The following is a 26,688-nucleotide window of genomic DNA, read 5'->3' on the forward strand; positions in this document are numbered from 1 at the left end:
CCTGAAAATAAGCCCTAGCATGATTTTTCGGGATTTTTGAGGGATGCTCAAAAAATAAGCCTTAGTTACAGATTCTCCAGTGCAGCTGATCTGGTTGTGGTGTGTGTGTGTGTGTGTGTGCGCGCGCGCATGTGTGTGCAAAATCATGGTAAAAAATAAGACATCCCCTGAAAATAAGCCCTAACGCATCTTTTGGAGCAAAAATTAATATAAGACCCTGTCTTATTCCCTGTCTTATTTTTGGGGAAACACGGTACATCCATTCTCTCTCATAGAAGAAGAAGAAGAGTTTGGATTTATATCCCCCCTTTCTCTCCTGCAGGAGACTCAAAGGGGCTTACAATCTCCTTGCCCTTCCCCCCTCACAACAAACACCCTGTGAAGTAGGTGGGGCTGAGAGAGCTCCGAGAAGCTGTGACTAGCCCAAGGTCACCCAGCTGGCGTGTGTGGGAGTGTACAGGCTAATCTGAATTCCCCAGATAAGCCTCCACAGCTCAGGCGGCAGAGCTGGGAATCAAACACGGTTCCTCCAGATTAGATACACGAGCTCTTAACCTCCTATGCCACTGCTGCTCATACATACATACACACCTATCAGATTAAATATCAAGCAGGTAGGTCCAATATAAAGGGGTTGGGGCAGCCCTCTGGGGAACTCGTTCTCAGGACAAGCACATGTTTACTTGAAGTTGTCCCACTGCAAACTGTGGGCTTGCTCTCCTGTAAGCGTGTCTAGCTTTCGAAAGCTGGGGCCAGTCAATTCCAGCTGTTACTGGTACTGGGTTTTATATTTCATTGTAGTATTTATTTGTCTTTCATTGTATTGTGCACTAAGAATAATTAATCATTTCTGCTGCAAACTCTGGGTGGGTACCGTCAGATAAGTCCTGTTAAGTCCAGCAGGGCTGGCTTCCCAGCAAACACCACGAAGGAACTAAGAAGCTAGAAAATGAGTCTGCTATCTGTATTGGGGTCCCTGCTGGGATGGAATATTATATATTATTCTAGTTACAGTTCTCTCTGGACTCTCTCAGCCCCACCTGCCTCACAAGGGGTCTGTTGTAGGAAGTGGGAGGGAAAGGAGCTTGTAAGCCACCTTGAGTCTCCTTACAGGAGAGAAAGGTGGGGTATAAATCCAAACTACTACTCCTCCTCTTCCTCATTCTTCTTCATTGTCTTCTTCTACGACATTAATGATATTTGGTGCTGAGAATGTCAGAAGAGCCCAACCAGATCAGATCCTGGAAGGGCTCCGCTAGACCAGTATACTGTTTCCAGCAGCGGTCAATTGAACCCCTCTCAGCGCCTAGTGCAAGAGGTATACTGCCTCTGGACAAGGAGGTTTCTTTCGGCATCCATGTTTACAACCTTCAGTTGGGCTTTTGTAGAGCCTGGTTTCATCATTTTGCTTTTAAAACCATCAGCCAGACTTTCTCTGTAACCCATGACAGTGAATATTGCAGGATAATTGTGCCATGATGTGAAGGAGCCCTTTCATTTCAGAAACCCGAGCATGAATCAATGGCACTAAGTGACTGTCTTGGTAAGCCTGCGCTGTTTACTGAGAGGTAAGTCCCATTTTTTTCACTAAGTTTTTCTCCTAGTTAAGTGTGTGGGTATGGCAAACTACCCCACAGAAGCGACTTGCCTATAAAATCACTGCTTGCAGTGGTACCCCAGGGTCAGATATGACTGAAGGGGAAACTTTACCTGTTTTTAAGTGCGTGGGGGGTTGAATTCAGTAGGATTTGCTGCAGGACAAATGGAGAACATCTTCCCTCTCTTAGGGAGAGACATAGGGAGCTGGGGATGTTTAGTCTGGAGAAGAGAAGGTTAAGAGGTGACATGATAGCCCTGTTTAGATATTTGAAGGGATGTCCTGTTGGTGAGGAAGCAAGCTTGTTTTCTGTGGCTCCAGAGACTAGGACCAGGAGTAATGGGTTCAAGGTGAAGGGAAAGAGATTCCACCTAAACATTAGGAAGAACTTCCTGACTGTCAGGGCTGTTCGACAGTGGAATGCACTACCACAGAGTGTGGTGGAATCTCCTTCTCTGGAGGTTTTTAAACAGAGGCTGGATGACCATCTGTCAGGAGTGCTTTGATTGTGTGTTCCTGCACTGCAGGGGGTTATTCCTTTGGGGTCTCTTCCAACTCTATGATTCTATGATTCACAATTTTATAGACCTCTGGCTATTGCAGTTTTCCCAGGTTGTGTAGCCACGGTCTAGTAGTTTTTGCTCCTAACGTTTCCCTGGCATCCATGGCTGGCGTCTTCCTAGGCATGTGCCGTGGAGAGAAACACATCTTACTTGGTCTGGTAGTTTTTATCTCTTCACATTTTGCTGGTATCTGTGGCTGGCGTCTCCAGAGGCATATGCCACGGAGAGAAAGGCATCTTAGTACTGTGACTTACTCTGAAGATGCCAGCCATAGATACCAGCAAATGTTACGAGATAAAAACTACCAGACCAAGCGAGATGTCTTTCTCTCCACGGCACATGCCTCGGAAGACGCCGGCTACAGATGCCAATGAAGCGTTAGGAGCAAAAACTAACAGACCATGGCCACACCGCCTGGAAAACCCACAACAGTCAGTTGATTCTAGCCTTGAAAACCTTCAATGATACATTTATAGACCTCTGTTGGGATGAATGGGGAGAAAAGAACAAGTGGGTCCATTGGGATTTATGGGGTGGGGGCACAGAGTCATACCCGTCTCTGAAACACATTAATCTGGAAGGAAATCCATTGCACAAATTGTCTCTTTCTTCCTCTCCTTTGTCTCCTCCATTGAAATTTTGGAAAACAATGGATTTGAATGCCTGATTATTCAGACCTGGGTAGAGGACAGGCCATAGTCTTTCTGGGAACCTCAGGATTTCTCTCTCCTCATTGCTCAGCCCGATGAATCATTTCCCACAACTGAAACACGCCAGCCAAGATCTAAGAGCCACGCAAGTGACGCAACCATCCATGTCCACCCAAGGGGGTTCCGACACTGTGTTTCTTGGACAGCAAATCCAGCCACGCCTTCATCCCTGTGTGGCAAACTTGTTTTTTTTAATGAAGTCATGCAACGAGGCATGTGGGGATCAGTTGCTCCACTGAGGTAGACTGTCTCTGAATATGGCAGAGTAACTAGGCCTCATAATTTAAATCCTTTTCTTGATGCTTTTGCCTTTCCTCTTTTCAAAGCCACCTGAACTAGGGTCCATTGCATCGTCCAATTAGCAATGAGTTCCACAAGCTGACTTTGCACCAATTGAGGAACAACTGTCTTTTGCAAACCCTGAAGTTACTGCCCATCAATTGGATTGAGTGACTTTCCTAACAAGCCTATTCATGTTGACTTGGTAGTATCCTACCTCGGTGAAATGTGTACTGTGAACTATGGCAGGGTGAAATGTGAACTATGAACTATGAGAGCCAGCGTGCTGTAGTGGTTAAAAGCAGGTGCACTCTAATCTGGAGAACCGGGTTCGATTCCCCACTCTGCCACTTGAGCTGTGGAGGCTCATCTGGTGAACCAGATTAGCTTGTGCACTCCAACTCACGCCAGCCGGGTGACCTTGGGCTAGTCACAGCTCTATGGAGCTCTCTCAGCCCTACACACCTCACAGGGTGTTTCTTGTGGGGGTAGGAGGGGAGGAGATTGTAAGCCCCTTTGAGTCTTCCTTACAGGAGAGAAAGGAGGATATAAATCCAAACTACTACTCCTCTTCTCCTTCACCAACATGGTGCCCAGTTTGGCTCCATCAAGCTTTTCAGAGTGGAGCCATGGTAAGGCAGAGCTTGTTATTAGCCCCCTCATTCAAATGAAAGGGCTTCCCGTGACTGTAAAGCAGGGAGTGAAATATTACATTTGGCTCTGTCTCTCATGGCAGCCATTTTAATATTTGGTTCTGATTCCTGTGTAAGTCAGTCTGGAATGGCACTCTTAACTGCCTCTCAAAATCCCATTTCGGCTCAGAGGTTCAAAAAGTTGGGGGTTCTTGAACTATGGAGTATCTGTTTCCAAATATCTCCTCTCCTATAGACTTTTTAGGAGCCTGAGGCCTACCTTTCATCCTTAACACCCACCCCATATGTAACAAGGGGGTGGGAGTAGAACATATCTTACAGGGGTGCTGTAAGAATTACATGGTAAATCATGACAGTCCAGTTTTCGTAGCAGAGTAGCCCACTAAGCAGCATGGTTTAGTGGTTAAGAGCAGGTGGATTCTGGAGAACTGGGTTTGATTCCCCACTCCTCCACCTGAGTGGCAGAGGCTTATCTGGTGAACCAGATGTGTTTCCGCACTCCCACATTCCTGCTTGGTGATCTTGGGCAACTCACAGTTTTCTCAGAACTCTCTCAGCCCCACCTACCTCACAAGGGGTCTGTTGTGGGGAGAGGAAAGGAATTTGTAAGCTGCCTTGAGTCTCCTTACAGGAGAGAAAGGTGGGGTACAAATCCAAACTCTTCTTTCAGGTGGTTTCTCGGTTGTGCGGCTTTCATTCATTCTCTGCCTGGTGTGTGATTGTTGGATTTTCCCTACCTGTCATACACTGACTTTTGAATCTGGTGGGTGTGGTTTATAAAAAAAGCCCGTTTCTATGCCAGTTTGGAACAACAACTAGCAAATTTAGCCAACAAATACAAGAGCCACACCTTACTCAGGGTGCCGGATGAATCAGTCTGGCTCTGCAGCGCTCCGGTGTCCAGAGCTCACTTCCAGTTTAATGCAGCCTCGTTTTTCAAGTGGCCAAGTTTTGGAGGTGTCCCTGGACCTATTCTTCTGGGCCTTCTCTCCCAATATTAACAAACTGGTTACAACTGCAAAAATCCTTCCTGGATCCCTGCCTGTCCCTGGGATCCTTTGTCTAACTACATTTTTTTTACCGAGGACGGGAGTTACAAATTCCTCTTTTAATATTTCCTTGCAGCTGTTCTGCTGGAGACAACAGGACCCCCTCCCCTTCCCCCTAGTTTTTTGCAAAATAAATACATTCAGCGGAGCCGGGCTCCTTGGCAGAGGGTTGGCCGGCTGCCCTGGGCGCTGAAACCACAGACTGCCTGAATTTTGCATGGACTCTGCCACACTGATGTGAATTAAAGTCAGGGGCTTGAAGCGAAGGGCTTGTTGCCCCATAAAGAAACACATGTGCATGTAAGGTTAAGGTGTGTTCTCGAAAATAAATTAGCAAATGCAGGTGAGCTGTCCCAATCTAAGGTTGCCCTTGGAAGGGAACCTGATCTCTGGGCACCAGCGGTAATTTTGGGAGGTCTCCAGACCCACCCTTCCAGGTTGGCCACCCCACCCATGGCAGGATGATGAAGAAGAAGAGTTTGGATTTATATCCCCCCTTTCTCTCCTGTAAGGAGACTCAAAGGACTGACAATCTCCTCTCCCCACCCCCACAACAAACACCCTGTGAGGTAGGTGGGGCTGCTCCGAAGAACTGTGACTCGCCCAAGGTCACCCAGCTGGCGCCTGTGATTCGCACGCAGGGCTCTCCGGCCAGCACTTCTGCGGGATCTCGCTGGCACGAGCGGCCACCCTTTGCCCTCTTCTCCCCAAGAGGAAGCATCTAAGCAAGCGGGAGCGCGCACAGAGAAGGCGGTTCGTGCGCCTGCGCGTTCCCCCTCCCCCTCGGGAGCGCGCCTGCTCCTCCTTCCCTTCCTTGGGCTTGCGTGGCTCTAGCAGGGCTGGAACGGGCATGGCTTCAAGCGGCGGGGGGCTCAGGCGGCGGCTGGGGGGGCAGGCAGCGGCGGCGGAGGGGGCCGAGGCCCCGGGGCAGGGCCAGGCGGCGCCCCTCCGGCCGGCCCTGCGCCCTGGCACCTTCTGGCTGACGCGCCTGGCACTCCTGCGCGCCACCGCCGCCCTCTACTGTGAGTGCCCGGTCGGGGGGGGGGGAGGGGCAGGGCAGGGAAGGACGGGGGCGACCCCCCCCTCCCAGCCTGACTTCCCAGCAGGGGGAGGATTTCGCATCCCGAGCCAAGCTAAGGAGGAGCCCGCTTGGCTGCAGCCTCTGGGGTGCCTTCTGGACAGGCTCTCCAAGTCTTGCCCTGACCAAGCGCCGCTTCGCTCCAATCCTGGCAAAACCTGCCCAGCCAAGGAGGCTGTTGCCAGGGGCCTAGCTGGGCAAGACTCCAGCCGCTGCCGAAAAACGCTTGGCCCGGATAGGTGTCAGGGGGCCCCATGGCCTTCACAGGCATCAGGATGGGGATATATAACACGAGGGAGTAAGTGCATCTACAGACCTGTAGGGTTGGGCTGCTTCACAGTTTCTGAGGGTTGGTCAGACCCACAAGAGTTCCAAAGTATTTGCTTTTTGAGAGCCAAAGCTTTGCTAAACCTCACACAGATTGTCGAAGGCATTCGTGGCCGGGTTCGACTGGTTGTTGTGGGTGGATCACAGAGGGAAGTCTGTTGCACACTGTCCAGTGGCCGACTTCTCTCTGTGATACACCTCTGAAGATGCCAGCCACAGATGCAGGCGAAACGTTAGGAACAAGATCCACCAGACGAAGATCCACCGAAACCCACCACAACCAACACACAAAGAGAGTTTATAGCCTGAAAACATGTCCCCTGGAAATCTCGTGGGTCCCTAAGGTGCTGCTGGTTCCGCTGTTATCCAGTGACCCAGCAGGACTTAATGAGGCTGGACTGTCAAACAGGTGTACGTCGATATTAACAAACAAGGTTATGTGCAAAAGGGTAACTTACATGTTAGAACATCCATTCAATGAAACTGTTCGTGGCAGCAAGCACACATTGTAACTCCCAGCCCAATCAATATAATGTCCCAGCAGGAGGGAGGGGGGGGGGCACGCATAACTTATGTTGGGGTTTATGTTGCATAAAATGAAATGTTTATGCTGCAGGAAGCATGGTGGCCATAACACATGGCTCTTCCCCAGCTAGCTGTGCATCGTAATGGGGGAGAAGGGGGTCACTTGGGGGACAGTAAAAGTGTTCTCTGCTAGAGTTCTACTACTTTGGAGGAAAATTTGGCCCTAACATTTTATGCCATAGATTCCAAGCCAGAGACCTTGCAGGCCTGCTCCCCTGTTCTGTGTCCTCTCTAAAGGACAAGTAACCTTCAGTAATTATTAAAATATTTATAAATCGTCTTCCTGCCTCAGCGTCAAAGCTTTGGACAGAACGAAAGTCCTGCGACCCTAAAAGGTGCAGAGAGAACTTTTAGGACAGGGGCTAGTTATTTAATGCTAACAAGCAACTTGCAATTGAGGCTGAACAATTTAGGCTCTTTGTTTGGTTTGGTTTTTGCAAAATAAATGCAAGGACGCAGCAGTGGCATTTGGGCTTCCAGCCTTGCCAAAAAAGCGTGGATGTGCCTGTTTATTTTTCAAGCTCCTGACTTATGAATTCCTCCGTTTGTAGGACCTATCATCTGTGCCTAAATTGAGGGGCCTTGTGCCTTGGCTGTGAATTAGCCTCCCCTCCCATACTGATTTGGGTTGAAGGTGCAGTTGCTTGCTGGCTCCAGGCACATATTGGGAAGTGAGTGTGTGTGTGTGCGAGGGAGAGAGATAGACACGTGTGTGTGTGTGTGTGTGTGTGTGTGTGTGTGTGTGTGTGTGTGTGTGTGTGTGTGTGTGTGTGTGTGTGTGTTTGGGGCTTCACGTCTTTGAATCTTCACTGAGCATGAAGAATGGAAGTTTTCCTTCTTTGTGCTGCGACAGGCTGAGAAAGATGAGCAAGGAGAGGTGGGCCACATCCCATGACTCTGGATTGTTGAGACTTGACCCTTTTGAGTTGCACTGGTGAACACTGTGTTGGGTCTCTGGCCCCACTAATGAGCTGTGCGTGGTTGTGGGCCTGCTGACTCCAGTCACTGGCCAGTACCCTCCTGCACTTTCTGGATCAAATGGCCTCTTCTACCTGGTACTGGGGACGTGGGATAGGTCATGGATTCCGCTAGGGAGTTCTCCACTTGTGTGCCTGACTGCTCTCCCTGGGCTGAAGGATGCGGCCTCCATTTTGGGATTTTAGGCTTGGAGCACTGTGCCTGCTCAGGTGCGGCTCCACATTTCCCAGCTGCCACGGGGCTGTCCTAGACTGTCACTGGCCCCGGCCAAAGAGCATGTCACATCTTTGACCTGGAGTCTGCTGTCAGGCAAGGGGGTTATTGATTGACAGTGTCTTTTTCATGGACAGATGTGGGCTGGAGGAGGATTCATAAACTGAGCTCAAGGCAGACAAGACGGCAGGTGTGGTTAGAAGGGACTGGCATGGAGCAGGATGGCGCATTCAGGCCTGGTGTAGAAGGCATTGCCTTCCCTCCGGACAGCCCACATTCCCACGTAGGGCAGACTGTCTAGTTTGGCTTCAGTTTTGGCTGCACCTGTAGCAAATATGCTTTGACACCATTGCCCCCAAGTCACACTAACTGTACGTTTTCTGGGAGAGGGGCTACCTTTGGACAGGCATCTAGACATGTAAAAGTTTGGATTTCTATCAAGCATTTCTATTTGAAACTGTCTCTGTTGGGAGCGTTACTGGTTCCAAAAATTCCACTGGGGCCATTGAAAAGCCGGACTCCTGCAAAAGTATTATAACCCTCACATAGTGAGAATGATGTTGGCTTCTAGCAGGTTTCCCGGCACAATTCCTGCAGCTGATTTTGACCTATAACCCACTAACCAGTTTGGGACTGGGGAAACTGGAGGATCCCCATCTCTGATATGAGCACCTGCTCTTTCCTCTAGTAGCTCCACCTACTGTCAAAGGTGAGGCCGATAGTGACCAGGGGCCCTTCTTGGTGTTGGCCCCTGGAATACCCTTCCCCTAGTAGTTGTTTGGCACCTAGGAGCCCACAGCAAAGATGCCTCGTGAAAGTTTTTTTGGCTTCAGGATCTAGGAAGGTATTTTTGTTCTGCTGTGCTTGAGTTTTGTTGACTGTTGTTGTTGTAATTTATTTTTTAAAATTTACGCTAGTTTACACAGTGCTTCTTTCTGAAAGTGCGTCTTTACCTCGCTTCGTTGTTTTATTTTTGTGAGCAGCTTGGAGTCAATTGTTTATTTGGAGAAACGGAATGCAAATATTTGTAAAGACCAAGCAGCAGTTTGGTATTCATGGAAGGGATCGATTGCATTTTGCCTCCACAGGCAGAGAGATCAAGAGGACATTCTCCGCGAAAACAATAAGATGCCCATTTGGTGATACTTTTATTGGGGACAGGCTGCAGGGTGGCCTCATCCTGGCCTGTATGAAAAGTGATAAAACAGGTTCGGGCAGTCTGGAAATGACAGGAATTTTTACTTTAGAATTGGCACCTCTTTAGCTTGGCCCAGTATGGGATCTATCAATAGTTCTTTCTTTCCTGCCAAACTCAGCCTGGCATTCCCTATACCTCCGTGGGAATACAGCACATACTTCTTTTTCTCCACATGGTAAAATATATACCTTTTTTTTTTTGCTAATTCACTCATCCCTTGTTTATCTTTGCAAACCAGCCAGAGGTCTAATTTGGACTCCTTGGCGCTGATGAGTGGTTAGGTGTCGGGGCAGCAATTTTGAGGTGAATTTTGATTAGCACTTTAAGAAAAGCTTCCCAGCAAATTGCAGTTTTAATCAAGGTAAACGAGATGGTGGACAGTACTCGAAGGAAGAGACTTTTATTTTTATCTAAGGTGGGGATATTAAATGAGTTTTTTTGTAGGTTTGGGTACGTTGTGGAGTCTGCTTGTTAGCCTGTGGCATCGCTGCATCTTGTCCTAGTGGAAAGTTGACTAGCAAGTTGCATCAATAGGAGTATAGTGTCCTGAACAAGGGGCGTAATAGTATAGTGTCCAGAGCAAGGGGCGTAATAGTACCACTGCCTTGGTCAGACCTCACCTGGAATCCTGTGTTCAGTTCTGGGCACCACCAGGGGCATAACAAGGCAAACTGTAGCCTTGGGCAAAACCAGAGTTGGATGCCCCCCTCCCCGGGGGGGGCGGCCACTCCACCACAACCAATTTTTTTTGTACCAGGACATTGGTGCCTGCAGGGAGTGCATTTTTAGACATATCAGCACCAAAATTTCAGCGTATCATCAGGAGACTGTCCTTATGCTACCCCCCAGGTTTGGTGAGGTTTGGTTCAAGGAGTCCAAAGTTATGGACTCCCAAAGGGGGTGCCCCATCCCCCATTGTTTCCAATGGGAGCTAATAGGAGATGGGGGCTACAGTTTTGAGGGTTCATAACTTTGGCCCCCCTGAACCAACTGCACCAAACCTGGGGGGTATCATCAGGGCAGTCTCCTGATGAGATCCTGAAAGTTTTGAGACTGTGCCTTCAGAAATGTCCCCCCCCCACCCGCCTGCAACCCCCATTGACAGCAATACAGAAAACTCAATGCAGAACAACGATTCTTGGGCAAATTTCTGGGATGTTCCTGCAGGGGGTGCATTTTTGGATGTATCGGCACCAAAAATTCAGGATATCATCTGGAAACTGTCCTGATGGGACCCCCAAGTTTGGTGCAGTTTGGTTTAGGGGGTCCAAAGTTATGGACTCTCAAAGGGGGTGCCCCATCCCCCATTCTTTGCTAATGAGATTCACGTTCACGTTCTCCTTTTTTTTGTATTTTTCACCCTTACAGTCGTTGCATTTTTGGTGGCTTACCACCAAAACAAGCCACTGATCGGTGAGAAGGGTCTTTTGCCTGCTAAGCTGCACTTGGAGAACATCAAACGCTACTTCAAAGGGAAGGTGAACATGGAGGCTTTCAGCCACGCCCCAACGCTCATCTGGTTCCTGGATTGGTCCAGCATGGACAGCATCTTGGATGGCTTCTCATTGGCCGGCTTGGGAATATCAGCGTTCATCTTGGTCACGGGCTGTGCCAACATGATTCTCATGACTTCCCTGTGGGTGATCTACCTCTCGCTGGTTAACGTTGGACAGACCTGGTGAGTTGGTCAGTCTTACCTGTCAGATCTGAATTTTGCTCCACCATGTCCCAAAATGCTTGAGGCTTTGTGAGGTGAAATTTAAAACTCCAATAACAAAAACAATAGGGGATCTCGGTGAAAAAAGAAGAATGAATACCAGTAGAGAGAGTAGGAAAATGATTCTCACGACTTCTCTGTGGGTGCTCTACCTCTCGCTGGTTAACGTCGGACAGACTTTGTGAGTTAGTTAATCTTACCCATCAGATCTGAATTTTGCGCCACAAAATGCTTGAGTCTTAGTGAGGTGAAATTTAAAACTCCAATAACAAAAATAATAAGAGGCAAAAAGAAGAATGAATACTGGTAGAGAGAGTAGGAAAATGGAAACGTCACCTGGGGAAAATGTTCCAAGGAAAAATGCCCCAGGTGGAGGAAGGGAGTGCCCAAACCCCTCCCAAAGAGGGATTTGCAAGCTAAGTCTTGAGGGGAAAGGAGCCACTGTCGAGAAGACCCTGTCCCATGTGCTATCAGAGTTTTTTTTTTTTTTTTGTGAAAGGCTGGCTCCTGGAAGATTGGAAAGATCAGGGGGGTCCGTGGTTCTCTTCTTATAATTGTTCCTGAGCAATGAAACACACTGACTGACCCCAGGTTTACTTGTAATGACATCCCTATAGAGTTTTCAAGGCGAGTGATGTTCAGAGGCAGTTTCCCATTGCCTGCTCCTACATAATGACTCTGGACTTCCTTGGTGGTCTCCTATCTGTATAGTGACCGGGGTTGGCCCTGCTTCGCTTCCAGAATCTGACAAGACTGGGTGATCTGGGTCAAGAGAAGTACAAGCGGGAACTTTTTCTCTCATCTATTGTTGAAACGTAGAGTAGAGCCTTCCGGCTGTGATTAGAAAATTACCACGAATGTTGGCTCAGACATTGTAAATATGGGCTAAGGCTGTGTCTACTCATGTTCCATGGAGATCTTTTCATTTTTGCTCACAGAGATTCCACTGGCTTACTGCAGAGTAAGTGATTCTCAAACCTTCTGTCCTCCATCGCTGTTTTCAAAGCTGGAGTGCTTGCTTGTCATTATAAATCTTCCCCTCTGCGAACCCCCCCCCCCACTTTCTAGGAACCTCAAGGGTACCCAGGAAAAGTCTGAAAGACCTCTGAGTTATGTGATTTATTTGTAACCCACGATCCTGCAAGCAGACCCCCAAGGGGGGGGGGGGGCTTCTAACTTCTTGGGCGGTGGCAGTATGCCAGACCTGGTCCATGTTTACCTTCCTTGATAGGTGCAGAAATTGGACTTCAGCCCATTCAGCAGCCCAGTGTTTCTTTGGGAATGTTGGTCTCTGCGGTTTGAAGAAATCTCCTGGGGAATTTGAGACCAGATTGTGTTCGTGTTTCACTTTGGTTTACTGGTGCCACTTTCCTCTGTATTACATGCCGCTTGGGGTTCTCTCCCTTGGCAGGTGATTTATGGTAAACGGTTAGCTTTTCCCGAGAGCTGTGGAGCAAAAACCACTGGCAAAGAGGAGGAGGTTGAGAGGTGGGGAAAATAAAGTGTTGTCTCCAATTCTTCTTGGTTCTGCTGGCGGCATAAATTACGTGAAGGGGGAAATTGGGTGAATATTGTCTGGAGGAGCAGGTTGGATATCAGATTGGCTCATTGCTGGAGTTCGCTCAGCCGTGACTACATTTTTTCATGCAGATTCTCTGTAATGGGTCACCGGATGGTTGAACTTGTATCATTATTCCAGCACATGGGCTGTGACTGTCCGTTGCCAGGTTAGGATTGCAGGCTGATTGATTTATTTTCACTGTTTTTTTAAGCTGTTGGGACAGAGTGATGCTGATATTTCTTTCTCCTTAAAGAAGTGGCTCTGATTGGAAAATGGATTCTGGTGAAACTGGTTCCTTTCAGGGAGGGGCAGTTCTCTGCAGGGACAGAGCGAGGGGGGAAAGCACCCGGTACACTGGTGCGTCCTCCACCCCTGCCATGCCCTGCCCCATCCTGGAATGCCACGCCCCCAGAACGTCCTCGCCACACCCCCGCAGGAGCGCATGCCTGGTGCGTTGTGCAACCCCCGCCCCCTCATGTCCCCTTGGAGCTACGCCTCTGATTCTCTGATACCTCCCCAACCTTGGCCAGGCTACCTCCCCCGCCCCCAGAATGTCACCACGGAAAGGGCCTCTGTTTTGGGCATGGGGTTGACTGGGCCACCTTCAACTGTCAGACCACCAAGCTTTAGTTGGGGGTTCTTGCCTCAGGCTTGGCAAGGCAGGACTGAACATAGCCATAAGGTGCACTATGTGAGAAGGCGGGGGGGCTCTGTCACACCCTTGTCACATCCTACTGTTCTGGCCAAAGAACAAATCCAGGCACTCCGGGTTCTGTTCCTGTTCCGTGTTCTGTAAGCCATTCCTTGGCTCTGTACCTCCTGCTGTCTTTGACCCTCCCCACAACTTTTCCGACTACCTCTCTGCTGTAGGAATTGCCTCATCCTTTGGTTACATACCTAGGATCAGCGGGCACATGATAAAACATTCGGCCATGCAGAATTCCAGATCTTCCTTCAGTCTTCTGGGGAGACTCTGAGACTACTGGGGCATGGAATACCCCAACTGGCAAGCAGGAACCGGAGAAATATATGCATATGGTTCTGGCCTCAACATCATGCGGATTTACCAGGCTGCCTTTCCCAGGAGAAAGGACATTGAGAAGCTGGAATGGGTCCAGAGGAGGGCAACCAAAACAGTCAAAGTCTGGAATCCATCCCCTACAAGGAGAGACTTGGGGAGCTGGGGATGTTTAGTTTGGTGAAGAGAAGGCGAAGAGATGACATGATAGCCACGTTTAGATATTTGAAGGGATGTCATGTTGGTGAGGGAGCAAGCTTGTTTTCGGCTGCTCCAGAGACTGGGACCAGGAGTCATCGGTTCAAGGTGAAAGAAAAGAGATCCCACCTAAACATCCTGACCGTCAGGGCTGTTTGACAGTGGAATGTACTGCCTCAGAGGGCGGTTGAGTCTCCTTCTTTGGAGGTTTTAAACAGAGGCTGGATGAACATATGTCGGGAGTGTTTTGATTATGTGTTCCTGCATTGCAGAAGGTTGGACTGGATGGTCCTTAGGCTCTCTTCCAACTTGATGATTCTGATAAGTCCAGATACTCACAAGCCCAACTCTCTGTCTAGACTAGGCCTTGACAAATTTTCTTGGGCTTCACGAGCTACCTGCAAAATTTCGGAGCCAGGCTTGTTTTTCAGCCTCCAAGTTTTTATATTTGAACGACCGCCCTTCTGAATTACGGCTTCTGCAAAATCTAATCCTTAACTCACCTTGGTTTGATTTGCTTCTTGATGTTCTTTCTAGTGTGCCTTTCTCAGTATGACTCAAACCACGTTACACAAAATAAGTCAATGCAGTCAACAGGACAGGCCAACAGTGGAACAGGATTTGTTCTGTAGAAATCTGGAACCAAACAGGAATCTGAAAACAGTACTGGAGTGAAGCGGAAGTATGAACCCGATGCGGCAAAATGATGCAGAACGGTGCAAAAATAAACATGTTTAGCCACAAGCTAACTTCTGTCCCTCATCTTCTGCTGAGAGTCACCGACATGCAATTACAATAAATGATTGCTGAAAATTTTGGGGGTGGTTGAAAGGGCTACCAAATTGTAGCTGACTTTTGGAGACTTTGTAGGGTTTTCAAGGCAAGAGATGTTCACGACAGCTTCCCGTTGGCTGCCTCTGTGTGAGCTGAGAGTCTCCTGAGAAAACTGTGACCTGCCCAAGGTCACCCAGCAGGCTTCATGTGCAGGAGCTGGGAATCAAACCTGGTTCTCTAGAGTAGAATCAGCCGCTCAGCTCCCATGCCACGCTGACACCACAGTTAAATTTCTCGGTGCCCTGGTCCTAGGATTTCTCAACACCTGGTCTAATTCTTTATTGTGCCTTTTCTCCAAAAAAATGTAGAACAGGTGGGGTTGGGTCAGAGTACCTGGACCAAGAACACCCAGTGGGTTTCACAGCGGAATTGAGATTTGCACCTGAGTCTCCCCCCACCCCCCAATCTTAGCCTGACAGTCTAGTCACTACCCCACACTCTCTGCAGCTAAAAGGAAGAGGGCCAGCATTCCACAGATCAGAACGATTCCTTTTTGTCAGCTCCTGGGTGCATCTGGACTTCCCAAAAGACTTTGTTTCCTCACATCTGGCAAGTACCGTTGTCGGAGATGGGATCTTGAGTTACAGGAGCAGACAGGATGAGATTACGGAGGGGAAGCCAGTTCAAAGGTAGATAAGTGACAATATTTTTTGAAGAGCTGTGCAGTTTTCCTTTTTCTGCTCCTCTGCCAGCAAGAGCCAATTTATTCTTTTTAAGTCCCTTCCTATTTTAATTTTTGAAGCGTTTATCTATTTGCTTTGGGCCGGAGGCTTCAGATACCAGACGCTGTTGTCGCGGTTGCAAACTCTTTTCAACTCCCGTCCAGCTGGCTTGGCGGCAGGGAGAAAAGGAAGCGTCAGTGGAAGGACAGTCCCCGTTTTCATTTTCTTTCTTTCCTTGGCAGTCCTGTGCAGATAAAGTTTTTTTTTTTTTACTACGTGTGCCTTTGTGTCCTGTTCTGCGTCCCTCTTCCTTTCAGTTCGTGCCAGCGAGCTGGAGCCGGCGTTGCTGGAATTGGTGGTAACAAAGTTGATATTAAAGAATGGCATTATTCGTGAAGAAGAGAGGAGGAGGAGGAGGAGGAGGAGGAGTTTGGATTTATACCCCACCTTTCTCTCCTGTAAGGAGACTCAAAGGGGCTTACAATCTCCTTGCCCTTCCCCCCTCACAACAAACACGCTGTGAGGTGGGTGGGGCTGAGAGAGCTCCGAGAAGCTGTGACTAGCCCAAGGTCACCCAGCTGGCATGTGTGGGAGTGCACAGGCTAATCTGAATTCCCCAGATAAGTCTTCACAGTTCAAGTGGCAGAGCAGGGAAACCCGGTTCCTCCAGATTAGAGCACACCTGCTCTTAACCACTACACCATGCTGGCTTTCAGTGAAGGGACATTTCAGTCTGTTGGGACACCCTACTTACTGCTGACCTGGAAGTCTCCAGTGAGGGAACATTCCAACAAGTGATTGCTGAACTGGAATTGCTCAGTAGTCTTAACTGTATTAGCAAGCGCTTGAACAGAGACAACATATTTCTCACCCAGTATAGTGTTAAATCAGGGAGGCTGCACCTCACCTGCTTGAATAATCCGAATTCTGCACAGAGGCATCACAAATCAGGCCTTTTGTGTTTCGTGGCTTTTTAACCTCACAATTATTTCCTGGGTGCGTTCTCTTCAGCAGAGGTTCCCCAGCCGGGTGCCCATGCGCACCATGGTGTATGCCGACACCTTTCCAAGTGCCAAGATAAAGGTGTTAGTTTGGTCAGTTGAGGTACAGTGGCTGAGAAAATTGTCTGGGCAAAACTCTTAGGCTGGGCTCTATCAATGTTCCAGTGGCATCTGGTGTGTGTGTGTGCTTTTGTGGCGATTTGCAGCCAAACTATTTGGCACCCTGTTCACTTGAGGAAAGCTTAAGTGTTTTCTCAAGTGTGCCACCCAGAAAAGAAAAGAAAGGGGGTTGTCTAAATTCAGCATACAAGTTACAGGTGCATGCGTGAAGATCTGGCTGCTGTTTTTTATGTTTTTGTTTAATTATGCATACTGATGAACAGAGGTTGATTTTATTGATCTTAATGATTTTAATGATAAATGATAATGATTTTAATGATAAAAAGGCAATTTTATCAGGTGTGATTTGAATCGCTAGCCACCTCAATAACCCTTGTAAGGGCAGAAAAGCAGAATATAAATTTTGTAAATAAATAACTAACATCCATTAGTCAGAATTTTTTTGTTTATTATCGGTGGGGAGGGGATACAGCAAGCTTTGGCTTTCTGCTAAACGCTCGTCCTAAACTGTATAATATCCCTCTTTAGTATTAGATTTGCTCATTTCTTAGGCAATAAAGTTCAGGAATGTCTTTGTTTATCGTGAGTTGTTCCGTCGCATCCTTCGTTCCTCCGTATGGAAAAGGAATTATTTCTGGAAACTTGAACCGAAAGTTAAGGGATCTCCGGGGGGTCATCCTTCCTGCAGAGGAAGCAGGTTTGGCACCTCTCGCTGGTATGGTGGGGTGGGGGGCAAGGAGAGCCGGCGAGGTGTCCCATTTCAAAGGACGCCATGCCTGGCTGATAGAAATATTAATGAAATTGAGACTAATGCCATGTGACAGTTTTGTTGTTTGGCCCTGTGAGCAGGGGGCTAAAGGAGCTAATGGGAAACATGCTTCTGAGTCACAAAATTAGGACTTTGTGGAAGCTTCTGTTAGAATGGAATTGGTCCAGTGCCACCCCAGATGGCCTTTTCAGAGCCCGGGGTCTGATCCAATACCTGTGGTTGGCAGGAGAGGCTGAATTTAGGATTAAATGAGATATTAATTCCAAGGAGTCAGAGTTCTTTTAGCAGGGGTGGCAATTGGGTCAGTGGTACTGACCTCTGAAAGAGGCAACGTAGTATAGGAAGAAGAAGAAGAGTTGGATTTATATCCCTCCTTTCTCTTCTTTAAGGAGACTTAAAGGAGCTTACAAACTCCTTTTTCTCCCCCCCCCCCAACAAACACCCTGTGAGGTAGGTGGGACTGAGAGAGCTCAGAAGATCTGTGACAAGCCCAAGGTCACCCAGCTGGCATGTATTGGAGCTCACAAGCTAATCCAGTTCACCAGATAAGCCTCCACAGCTCAAGTGGCAGAGCAGGGAATCAAACCCGGTTCTCCAGATTAGAGTACACCTGCTCTTAACCCCCACACCACGCTGGCTCTTGGAGAGTAAGAGTAGGATCGATAAAGTCTAGTTTCAAATCCTGCAAGTTTCAAATCCTGCAATGACCTTGGCCAGTCAGTTTTCCTGCCCAACCCACCTTGCAATGTTGTTGTGAGGATAATTTGGAGAGGTAGCCGTATTCCTCAGTGGGGTTTCAGTGCCATAAAACAGAGAACTGACAATCGCCTCTTAACCAAACTTCTGCAGTCCCTGTGGAGCGAATGACCTTTGGGTCTTCTTGCAGTCCTGTACTTCTGTTAAGAACTTTTGAAAGAGAAGCCAGGCTCAGCCGCCTAGAAATGATATCTTTTTGCCTGTGTTTTTAATATTGTTTCCTCCTGTTTCTTTTGCAGGTATTCCTTTGGTAAGTGAGCATTTCTCAGAAAACCTTCCGTAGTTGTTTTTCAGGTGCTTGGAGGGTATGTAATATTTTTAAATTTTTCTGTGCTACTGATTCTCCTGTCCTTTGGGGAGGTGTAATTATATATCGCTCGGGGGGGGGCGGGGGGGGCTCGTCCGCAATCAGGACACAGGCTGAATCGAGGGCTTCAGAATTGGGCAGAAGGTTCTTGGAACAAATCCTGATTCTGCTGCCTTCCAGAAGGTTCTGGGCCTTGTAACCAGTGATGGGATTCAAAAATTTTAGTAACAGGTTCCCATGGTGGTGGGATTCAAACTGTGGCTGGGCCAGTGGGGCTGGGCGGGGCACGATGGGGACGTGATTGGGCATTCCAGGGGCTGGGCAATCCTGCGCCGGTCTTTGGGCGGGAAACGAATGCAATCAGGCACAGGCTGCCACGCACGCCGGTGCACCTCCTGCTAGACTGCTTCAAGTTCTGTGCGCTACTGCTGAGAGGAGGGGCATAACTAAGGCAAAAGTCACGTGGCGAAATCACCAATTAGTAACCCCCTCTTGGCACACACAAATAATTAGTAACCTACTCTCAGGAACCTGTGAGAACCTGTTGGATCCCACCTCTGCTTGTAACCCTGCCCTTTATACCCTGCCTTATGAAATATTGGATTTCATATTATTTCTCATACTGTGTGCTACAAAATGCCAGTTTCCATGTTTGTGTGGGTGGATAGCAGAGTGTCCAAGCTGAAAGCAAGCCTAAGACAAAACAGTCTGTTTGCAGAGATTAGATATATGAGTTACTCCAGTGATACAATCTGGACGCCTCCTAACAGTGCATCTTTGATTATCCCACGCTGCCAGAATACTTCGTTAACATAATGGAATCTGTAGAACTCCTGAACACCACACCTCGCTAAGCTGTTTTTTTGGAACCCCCTGATACTGTGCTTTTGAGAAAGAAGAAGAGTAGAAGAAGAGTTTGGATTTATATCCCCCCTTCTCTCCTGCAGGAGACTCAAAGGGGCTTACAATCTCCTTGCCCTTCCCTCCTCACAACAAACACCCTGTGATGTGGGTGGGGCTGAGAGAGCTCCGAGAAGCTGTGACTAGCACAAGGTCACCCAGCTGGCGTGTGTGGGAGTGTACAGGCTAATCTGAATTCCCCAGATAAGCCTCCACAGCTCAGGCGGCAGGGCTGGGAATCAAACCCGGTTCCTCCAGATTAGATACACGAGCTCGTAACCTTCTACGCCACTGCTGCTCCACTGAAACCATTTCCTCAAACAGTTGCTTCTTCCATGCATTTCCTCAACCTCTAGATATGATCTCCCTAACAACAAGACCCCTTCCTGATTCACTCAAGCCTCAGCCAAATTTGAATACTTAAGGCAGAGAGTTTAGGAAGCACCTCTGCATAAACCATTCAAGGTATCACTGATATAATCCAGAACCAATTGACCCCATTGTCCTGGGAAGTAGAGATAATAGATAGAGCTGTTAATTAGCTCAACCCCACAAGTCCAGCAAGGAAACCCCAAGCAGCTGCAAAGAAACGAAACCTAAGTTTGAATTTTCCTCCTTACCTGCGCAAAGGGGTATAAAAATTCTTCTCACCAGAGCCTCAGTGCTCATTTCTAACCTGAACCTCTCTTGGTCACGTTGGTGTGAGACATGATATATTGTCCTTCGCTTGGGTTCCTATGCTGGCATAGAGATCCTTGCCTTCTTCTGGAACTTCTCTGCAGATTTTAGGTAATGTATAAGTCCCCTGCTTCCCCAACTCCCATTCTGTCATCCAACTCTATCCTTTTCCTCCCTATCTATATATCTAGGAACTGTGTTATGAGCCTTAACGTCTCACTGTGTGATTGTTTGCAACCAAAACTTATATAAAAATATTTAAACTGCAATTTGGTCTTTTGTGAATTCTCTGTGGATACGTTTCAAGCCGTTTCTGGTATAGTTGTCTAAAAAGATCCCCTCCCAGCTTACCTCTTGCATTGTCAAGCTGAGTAATTCCCCATTGCTATATAAAAATAAGTCCGTATACTGTTGGGCTGGGTAACAGCCTACTTCAACCCTCTTTCCCCACAAAAGATGGATGCGTTTACCACTTATGTCAAAAGACTTCCACCACACTGAAATGGTGGCAGTATGTCATCCCTATTCCTATTGCTGTGATGTCAAAATTCTTGGGTTTTGAGGGGCTCTCCTTCATTTGTTTTAATTTTAATGAAGCTTGAATGCATATGACATACTCTAAAGCGAAATGAATAAACTCTGCATAGTCCCCCACAAGGTATGGGAATCAAATCCGGACTTTTTGAGCCAGTGGGCACCTTTCTGCGGTATTTTCCTGAGTTATTTTCCTGAGTTATTTTCTTGCAGCAGGAGTCTCATTGAAATCCTGCCTATCGCACGTGTATCAAATCTTCATGTGCTGGTGCTTGACTTTGGTCCGAGTTTTGCACCAGGGGAGGGCTGATCCCCCTGCAACCTCCTGTGCCCCAGTTAGGGAACCACTCGCCGTTTGTTTTGTCAAGATGTGAGGGGGCTGTGCTCTCCCTACCCTGATCGGGACCCTAAAAAAGATGATGAGTTCCTGGCTGTCTCCTGATCTGAAGGGAGCCTGGGAGCCTGGCTAATCAAAGTCTTTGTACACAGCAGGAATCTCTTTCTCTTCCTTCTGTTTTTGGACGAGATGACTGCTTCTGCCGAGCGTCCCCTTTTCCTTTCCTTTTGTTTTTGTGTTTTGACTTGGAATGCAGGAAACCCGCAATATTTGCCTTGCATTATAGGCCCCGGAACAGTGACATTTTGTCATCCTCTCCCCGTTGCCGTCGAGACGCATTTAAATATTGCTGAGTTCTGAAAAAAAAAAACCCACCTTTAGGACTGGGCGAGTGTTGACTTCAAAGAGTCGTCCAAAGAAATTCCTGCCCCGATCTGCTGTACACCCTGAGGGTATCCTGTCTCAATGCCGGAAGTTTTGCGCCGCTTTTCTTTTTTTTAAACAAAGGGGAAAGAGTAATAAAAAAGATATCTTTGAATGGGCTGCTATTTAAAAAAAACACCCCAACCCCCTATCTTGTTGCATAGTAAGGTCTGTAAAGGTCCATAATGCAATATGGGCAAATACGTGAGTTGTATATACATGCCTGTCACATGTAAGCATTGCTGTCTTGTACATAAAGCACTGGATCTTAGTTTGAAAGCTGTTTGGTTATACCCTTATCATCCCCCTTTTCTCCCTTTCTTTGGGGGGAGGGTGTCAAGAAAAACTTGTCAAAAATGTGGAGATCAGAAGCATTGCAGAAATCCCTTCTTACTGAAGATCCTAATTTTGTACACACACAAGAGGGGGGAGGGGGGGAAATCCAGCCCTGCAGTGCAGCTCCTAATCACATATTACTTTGAAAACCAGTGGCGTATCTGCCTAGGGCGCCACTCTTCTGGTCACGAGGGAAGTGCAAAATCGGCCCCCCACATGACCAGGAAGTCCTGCTGTCTCGTCGTTTTCATGTGCCTTGAACCTGTCCGTGTGCCTCGTTCCCAGCGGCAGCCTGCAGTCCCAGCCCCGGAGACCTTCTTTTATAAGCAGTGAGGCGGGGGTGGGGCTTGGGGAGCAGGAAGTCCCACCCCTTCATTCTCCCCAAGCCCCACCCCCCAGCCTCAGTGCTTATAAAAGAAGGTCTCCGAGGCCAGGACTGCAGGCTGCCGGCTGGGAGACGTGCCGGCAGGGGGAGTCGGGGGGGGTACCCTAGCCCTTGGCCATGTCCATGGTGACATGGGTGGAGTCGAGGGCAGTGGGGGTCCGGAGGGGGGACAGAGCCTGGGGGTGGGGCGGGGGGGGCAGAGCCTGGGAGGCGTCCTGGAGACAATTTGTCTCCAGGTGCCATTTACCCCTGGTACACCTCTGTTGAAAAACCATTTGCTCTTCAGCGTGTGATGAAGAACTTGTGGCCCTTTGGAGCGTGTGGGACTCATTTTGCACTTTTAGGGACTCCGCCCTACTCTTCTGCCATTGTGTTTCTTAGGGCTGACAATTGACTCCTCCCGCATAGGAACCAAACTCTTCTCTTCTCAGTCAAAAGTTTTTGGAAGAATGATCAAATTAATTTTTGCGGTGTTAGTGAAGGACACCAAGAATCGTGCTTGTTGAAGCTTGTTAGAAAGATTTTGTATTTCTCAGATGCTTTTCTGAGAAGCAGATTTCGGGGAGTCTGTTCTAAGTGACAGATGTGGTGGACAGTGGTTGTTGCAGAGTGTCAGAGCCAGCGTGGTGTAGTGGCTAAGAGCAGGTGCACTCTAATCTGAAGAAGCTGGTTTGATTCCCTGCTCTGCCACTTGAGCTGTGGAGGCTTATCTGGTGAGCCAAATTAGCTTGTGCACTCCAACACATGCCAGCTGGGTGACCTTGGGCTAGTCACAGTTCTTTGGAGCTCTCTCAACCCCACCCACCTCACAGGGTGTTTGTTGTGGGGAAGGAGGGAAAGGAGCTTGTAAGCCCCTTCAAGTTTCCTACAGGAGAGAAAGGGGGATATACATCCAAACTCTTCTTCTGAAGCATTTTGTGCAGAGTTGGGGTGGGGCTCCCTTGTGTGAATGCTTGTTTGGCTTCATGCAAGCCCTTTAATGAGGGGCCGTGTCTCAGCGGATAGAGCATCCACTTGGCATGCGGCAGGTCCCCGGTTCAATTCCCAGCCACTCCAGTTAAGAGAAGCAGGTAGCGGGTGATGTGAAAGGCCTCTTCCTGAGACCCTGGAGAGCAGCTGCCAGTCAGAGCAGGGAACACTCACTTGTGAGATGTACGTTCCTACTCGGTGTAAGATAACTTGGCAGCCAGTTTCCCTTGTGGACTCAGTTCTTTGCAGAGAGGGTCGGAGGAGCATCTCCTGGCCCAGATGCGACTGCTTGGCATCTCCCCTTGGCACAGCATGCCCCTCGCCTGCAGACGGCCTTCGTTGCCTTCCTGGTTGGAAATTCTTCCCAGCAGCGTTCCAGCCACACAGCAGAGCCTAAATGGATTTGTCACACCTGACTGCCAGGGGGTTCCTCTCCGCGGTCTCCCATGGTCCTGTTTCCTTCTCATTCCATCTTCCTCAGAGAGAGAGAGAGAGAGAGACTCTTCTATCCCAGGGGTGGAGTTTTAATAAAAAGCACCTGTTGAAAGGGCTGTCTGGCAGCTGTTTGCCGCGTTCAACCGTTTCCCGGCTGGAGTGGGTCATGAGAAAAATCTCACCACCTAGAACCGTGTGTGGGGATTTCTCCACCCTGCCCTCTGCACTCTTTCCCTTGGTTTCCTCCCAGGCAGTCAGTCCATCACTACAGAATCTGCAGGTGGTGGAATCTTTCTGTTTTTGTCAGTGGAGTCCAAGCAAGGACCAATTCTCCCATGCAGGTCCCTCGCCCACTTATGCAACGGCAGAACGTACGAATGACTTCCATTTGAAAGTGTTGGCTTTTAGCTGGCGTTCAGGCACGTGGCCTGTGATGTTGGATCGTGATGGCTCATGGACGTGGGCCAGTTGTTGGTGGAAGCCACCGTGTACCACGACAGCCGGGCCACAAGTTTTTAGAAGGACTGTATAAACTGACCGTGGACTTGGTTCTTGCGTGATGTGTGATTCTGTAGTGCTAGTGGATTTCAGAAGAGGGCTGTGGACATATTCTTGACAGCGACTGAAAAAGGAACCTCCATATGTTGAGACAGTCTGCCTGCTGCTGTTAGATCCAGCAAGTGGCTTTTGCCATCTTCCCTTGCCTTTGAGAACCACTTTCCCTGGCAAAATCTGATCTGCAGTAACACATCCCCGGTTGCATGCAACGATTACTTTTAATACTCTTTTTAATCTCCTCAGATTCAAAATCTCTCTCTGCTGTAACGTTTGAGGATAAGATTGAAGTCTATAAAATTGTGCATGGGGTAGAAAATGTTGACAGAGAGAATTTTTTCTTTCTTTCTCACAATACTCAAACCAGGGGGCATACATTGAAAATGCTGATGGGAAGAATTAGGTCTAATCAAAGGAAACATTTTTCACGCAGTGCGTGATTGGTGTTTGGAATATGCTGCCACAGGAGGTGGTGATGGCCACTAACCTGGGTAGCTTTAAAAGGGGCTTGGACAGATTGATGGAGGAGAAGTCAATCTATGGCTACCAATCTCGATCCTCCTTGATCTGAGATTGCAAATGCCTTAGCAGACCAGGTGCTTGGGAGTGGCAGCAGCAGCAGCAGGCCATTGCTTTCACATCCTGCATGTGAACTCCCCAAGGCATCTGGTGGGCCGCTGTGAGTAGCAGAGTGTTGGACGAGATGGACTCTGGTCTGATCCAGCAGGCTCTTTCTTATGTTCTTATGTTACATCAGTAGTTTGATATGAAATTCACAAAGCTGAATCAACCATACCCTCCTGAGGCAGGTGCCATTACCTGAAGGAGCAGAAACACACAGTCCCCTCTATAAAGAACCACATTTTTTCTGGACAAATTAGAACTGCAGTAACACATGATCATTACCTCGGCAGTCACTTGTCAATTTGCTCCTGCAAAAGAAACAGTGTATCTTCATATAGCATAATATCACTTAAACTAACTGAAGTTGACAAAGCGGATCCAATCGACCTGGCTTGTGTCTGTACCTTAATGCTACATTCCTAAGGTGACATGACAAAGAGAATTTTAAAAAATCCTTCAAAAATGGAGGAGGAGGAAGAGAAAATGGTTGAAGGAAAGGTTGGTCGACTGCACGGTGGCATGGATGGCCACGTGTTTGGTGGGATGGAGAAATAAAGTTAATTTCAAAATTATTACACACTCAAGGAAAGCTCAAGGGAAGTGTTGTAAGCCACCCTAAGGCTGAAGAGGGGGTGGGGGTGGCAGCATATTAAATCTAATAAAATAAATCAATAAAAGCTGGCTCGGAAACATTAAAAAAATTGCAGTGAAAGCACCAAGCCGTACCAGGAACCTTGGAGCCTCTGCCTCTCTACTCCTTTTTGGTTGTGTTTGTATATTAGTTTGTATGGGTGTTTTAATTTTATTTGTAGGCACAGGACAAATGAGCTGTGGATTATTCCCCTTGTTTGTGTAGGATTGAGAGACTTTTCCTCCCCTTCAGCCTTATTAAATCTATTTTTCAAACTGTCACTTAGCCGGCCCTTCGTGGCCGACTGGGATGTTTATGTGGCCCTGGACACTCCGGCGCTTTGCTTTCCATTGCACGAGCACTTCGCACCAGCCGTTGTAAATTAAGGACTCCGGCCGACCTTTCGCCCTCCCTGCTCTTAAATTCATGCTTTAAAAACAGCTTAATGAGGGGTTTACTGGTCCAATTGAAACTTTTTATTAAAACCTATTAGTGTACCGGTATAGCTTGCATGAGGGGTACAATTAGCCCAGAGCGGCCCCCTTCTCATTCGGGGCTGGCCCCCAGCCATGCCCGGCTTGTGTTAAACTGTTTCCAGACACGTCTTCGCCCTAAACCCGGTTGTTTGCATGGGATTCGTATCTTCCGGCTCGGTTCGTAGCTTGGCCTTGTTTTGTTTCCCCCACCCACCCCCTGTTCCTTTTCATGAAAACATTTGTCTTTTAATCAAATTAGACTGGCCAATAAGGAGCCGTCCCCTAGTACTGAGACAAGACTTGGCAGGCTTAAGTGGGACATAGTCCCCTATTTACCTACATGTGTTCATTGTCTGGCTTTGCTATAAACATGCTGTGCTATAAACCTTCTCTGCACAGTCTCAGTCGACCGCTTTTCTTGCACAATTGACCAACAGCACAGTTAGTTATCAAACTGTGCACAAATATTAAGAATTTACAGTTATTCCTTCCACATCGCGACTTTCCCCACCACAATGACATATCACGAGTTGGCATGAGGAATTAAATGGGCAGCAGGAATAGGCGACGAACCAACAACGCTGGGCCTTTTAACCCAGACAGGATGAAGCCAAAGCAATGCCTCCGTGGCCCAGCGGCCTGGTGGGTCAGTCCGGAGGAGAGGCCAGATCATTGGACATGGCCCGGGCTGGGCACAGGATTTAGGAAGTTTTCTCCTGCCTTCCCCCCCCCGCCCCGCCCCGCCACGCGTGAGATAATCCAGAACTGATATCTGCCAGGATGTAAAGCATTCATGAAATGTTGAGGCAGGACTGTCTCAAAGGCATTGACATCCACTTGTCACTAAATATAAAATCTCAAGCATGAGATGGTTGTGCTCAAAGGTGGGGTGTGTGTGTGTGGGTGGGGGGGGGGATCTTTAAACTGCAACCTCAAGAATGGAAAAGTATTCCCAATCCTGGAGCTGGCAAAAGCCTGGTGTTCCAGTATCCATGGGCTGCTTGTTAGCATAAAACCCAGCTCGCCCATCGAAGGAGCAATTGGTAGTTGTGGGCCAGTCAACCAGCCCTTCTCTGCTCCGGTTATCAGGGATGGCAAACTGTGTCACGGGAGAGGAGTATGCCCAAAAATACCTGGAACAGTTTCAAGAAGCGATCGCTGCTGTCTCTCTGACTACCACCGCAGCCTCCTTCGTTTGCGCTGGCTTTTTGCAAAGATGTACTTTGCCCCTT

General features: G+C 48.2%; 1 protein-coding gene across 1 annotated transcript in view; it reads left to right on the plus strand.

The window, feature by feature from the left end:
- Positions 1-5,654: 5,654 nt before the first annotated feature.
- The window catches only part of LMF1 (lipase maturation factor 1), a 132,993-nt gene continuing 111,959 nt past the window's right edge, over positions 5,655-26,688 (plus strand). The window contains exons 1-3 of the mRNA XM_048495540.1: positions 5,655-5,873; positions 10,599-10,908; positions 18,106-18,116. Coding sequence (XP_048351497.1) covers positions 5,702-5,873; positions 10,599-10,908; positions 18,106-18,116 — 493 coding nt within the window. The 5' untranslated portion in view covers positions 5,655-5,701. The remainder of the gene's footprint in view (positions 5,874-10,598; positions 10,909-18,105; positions 18,117-26,688) is intronic.

Source organism: Sphaerodactylus townsendi, linkage group LG04 (genome assembly GCF_021028975.2).
Source record: "Sphaerodactylus townsendi isolate TG3544 linkage group LG04, MPM_Stown_v2.3, whole genome shotgun sequence".
In the NCBI taxonomy this organism is placed as follows: Eukaryota; Metazoa; Chordata; class Lepidosauria; order Squamata; family Sphaerodactylidae; genus Sphaerodactylus; species Sphaerodactylus townsendi.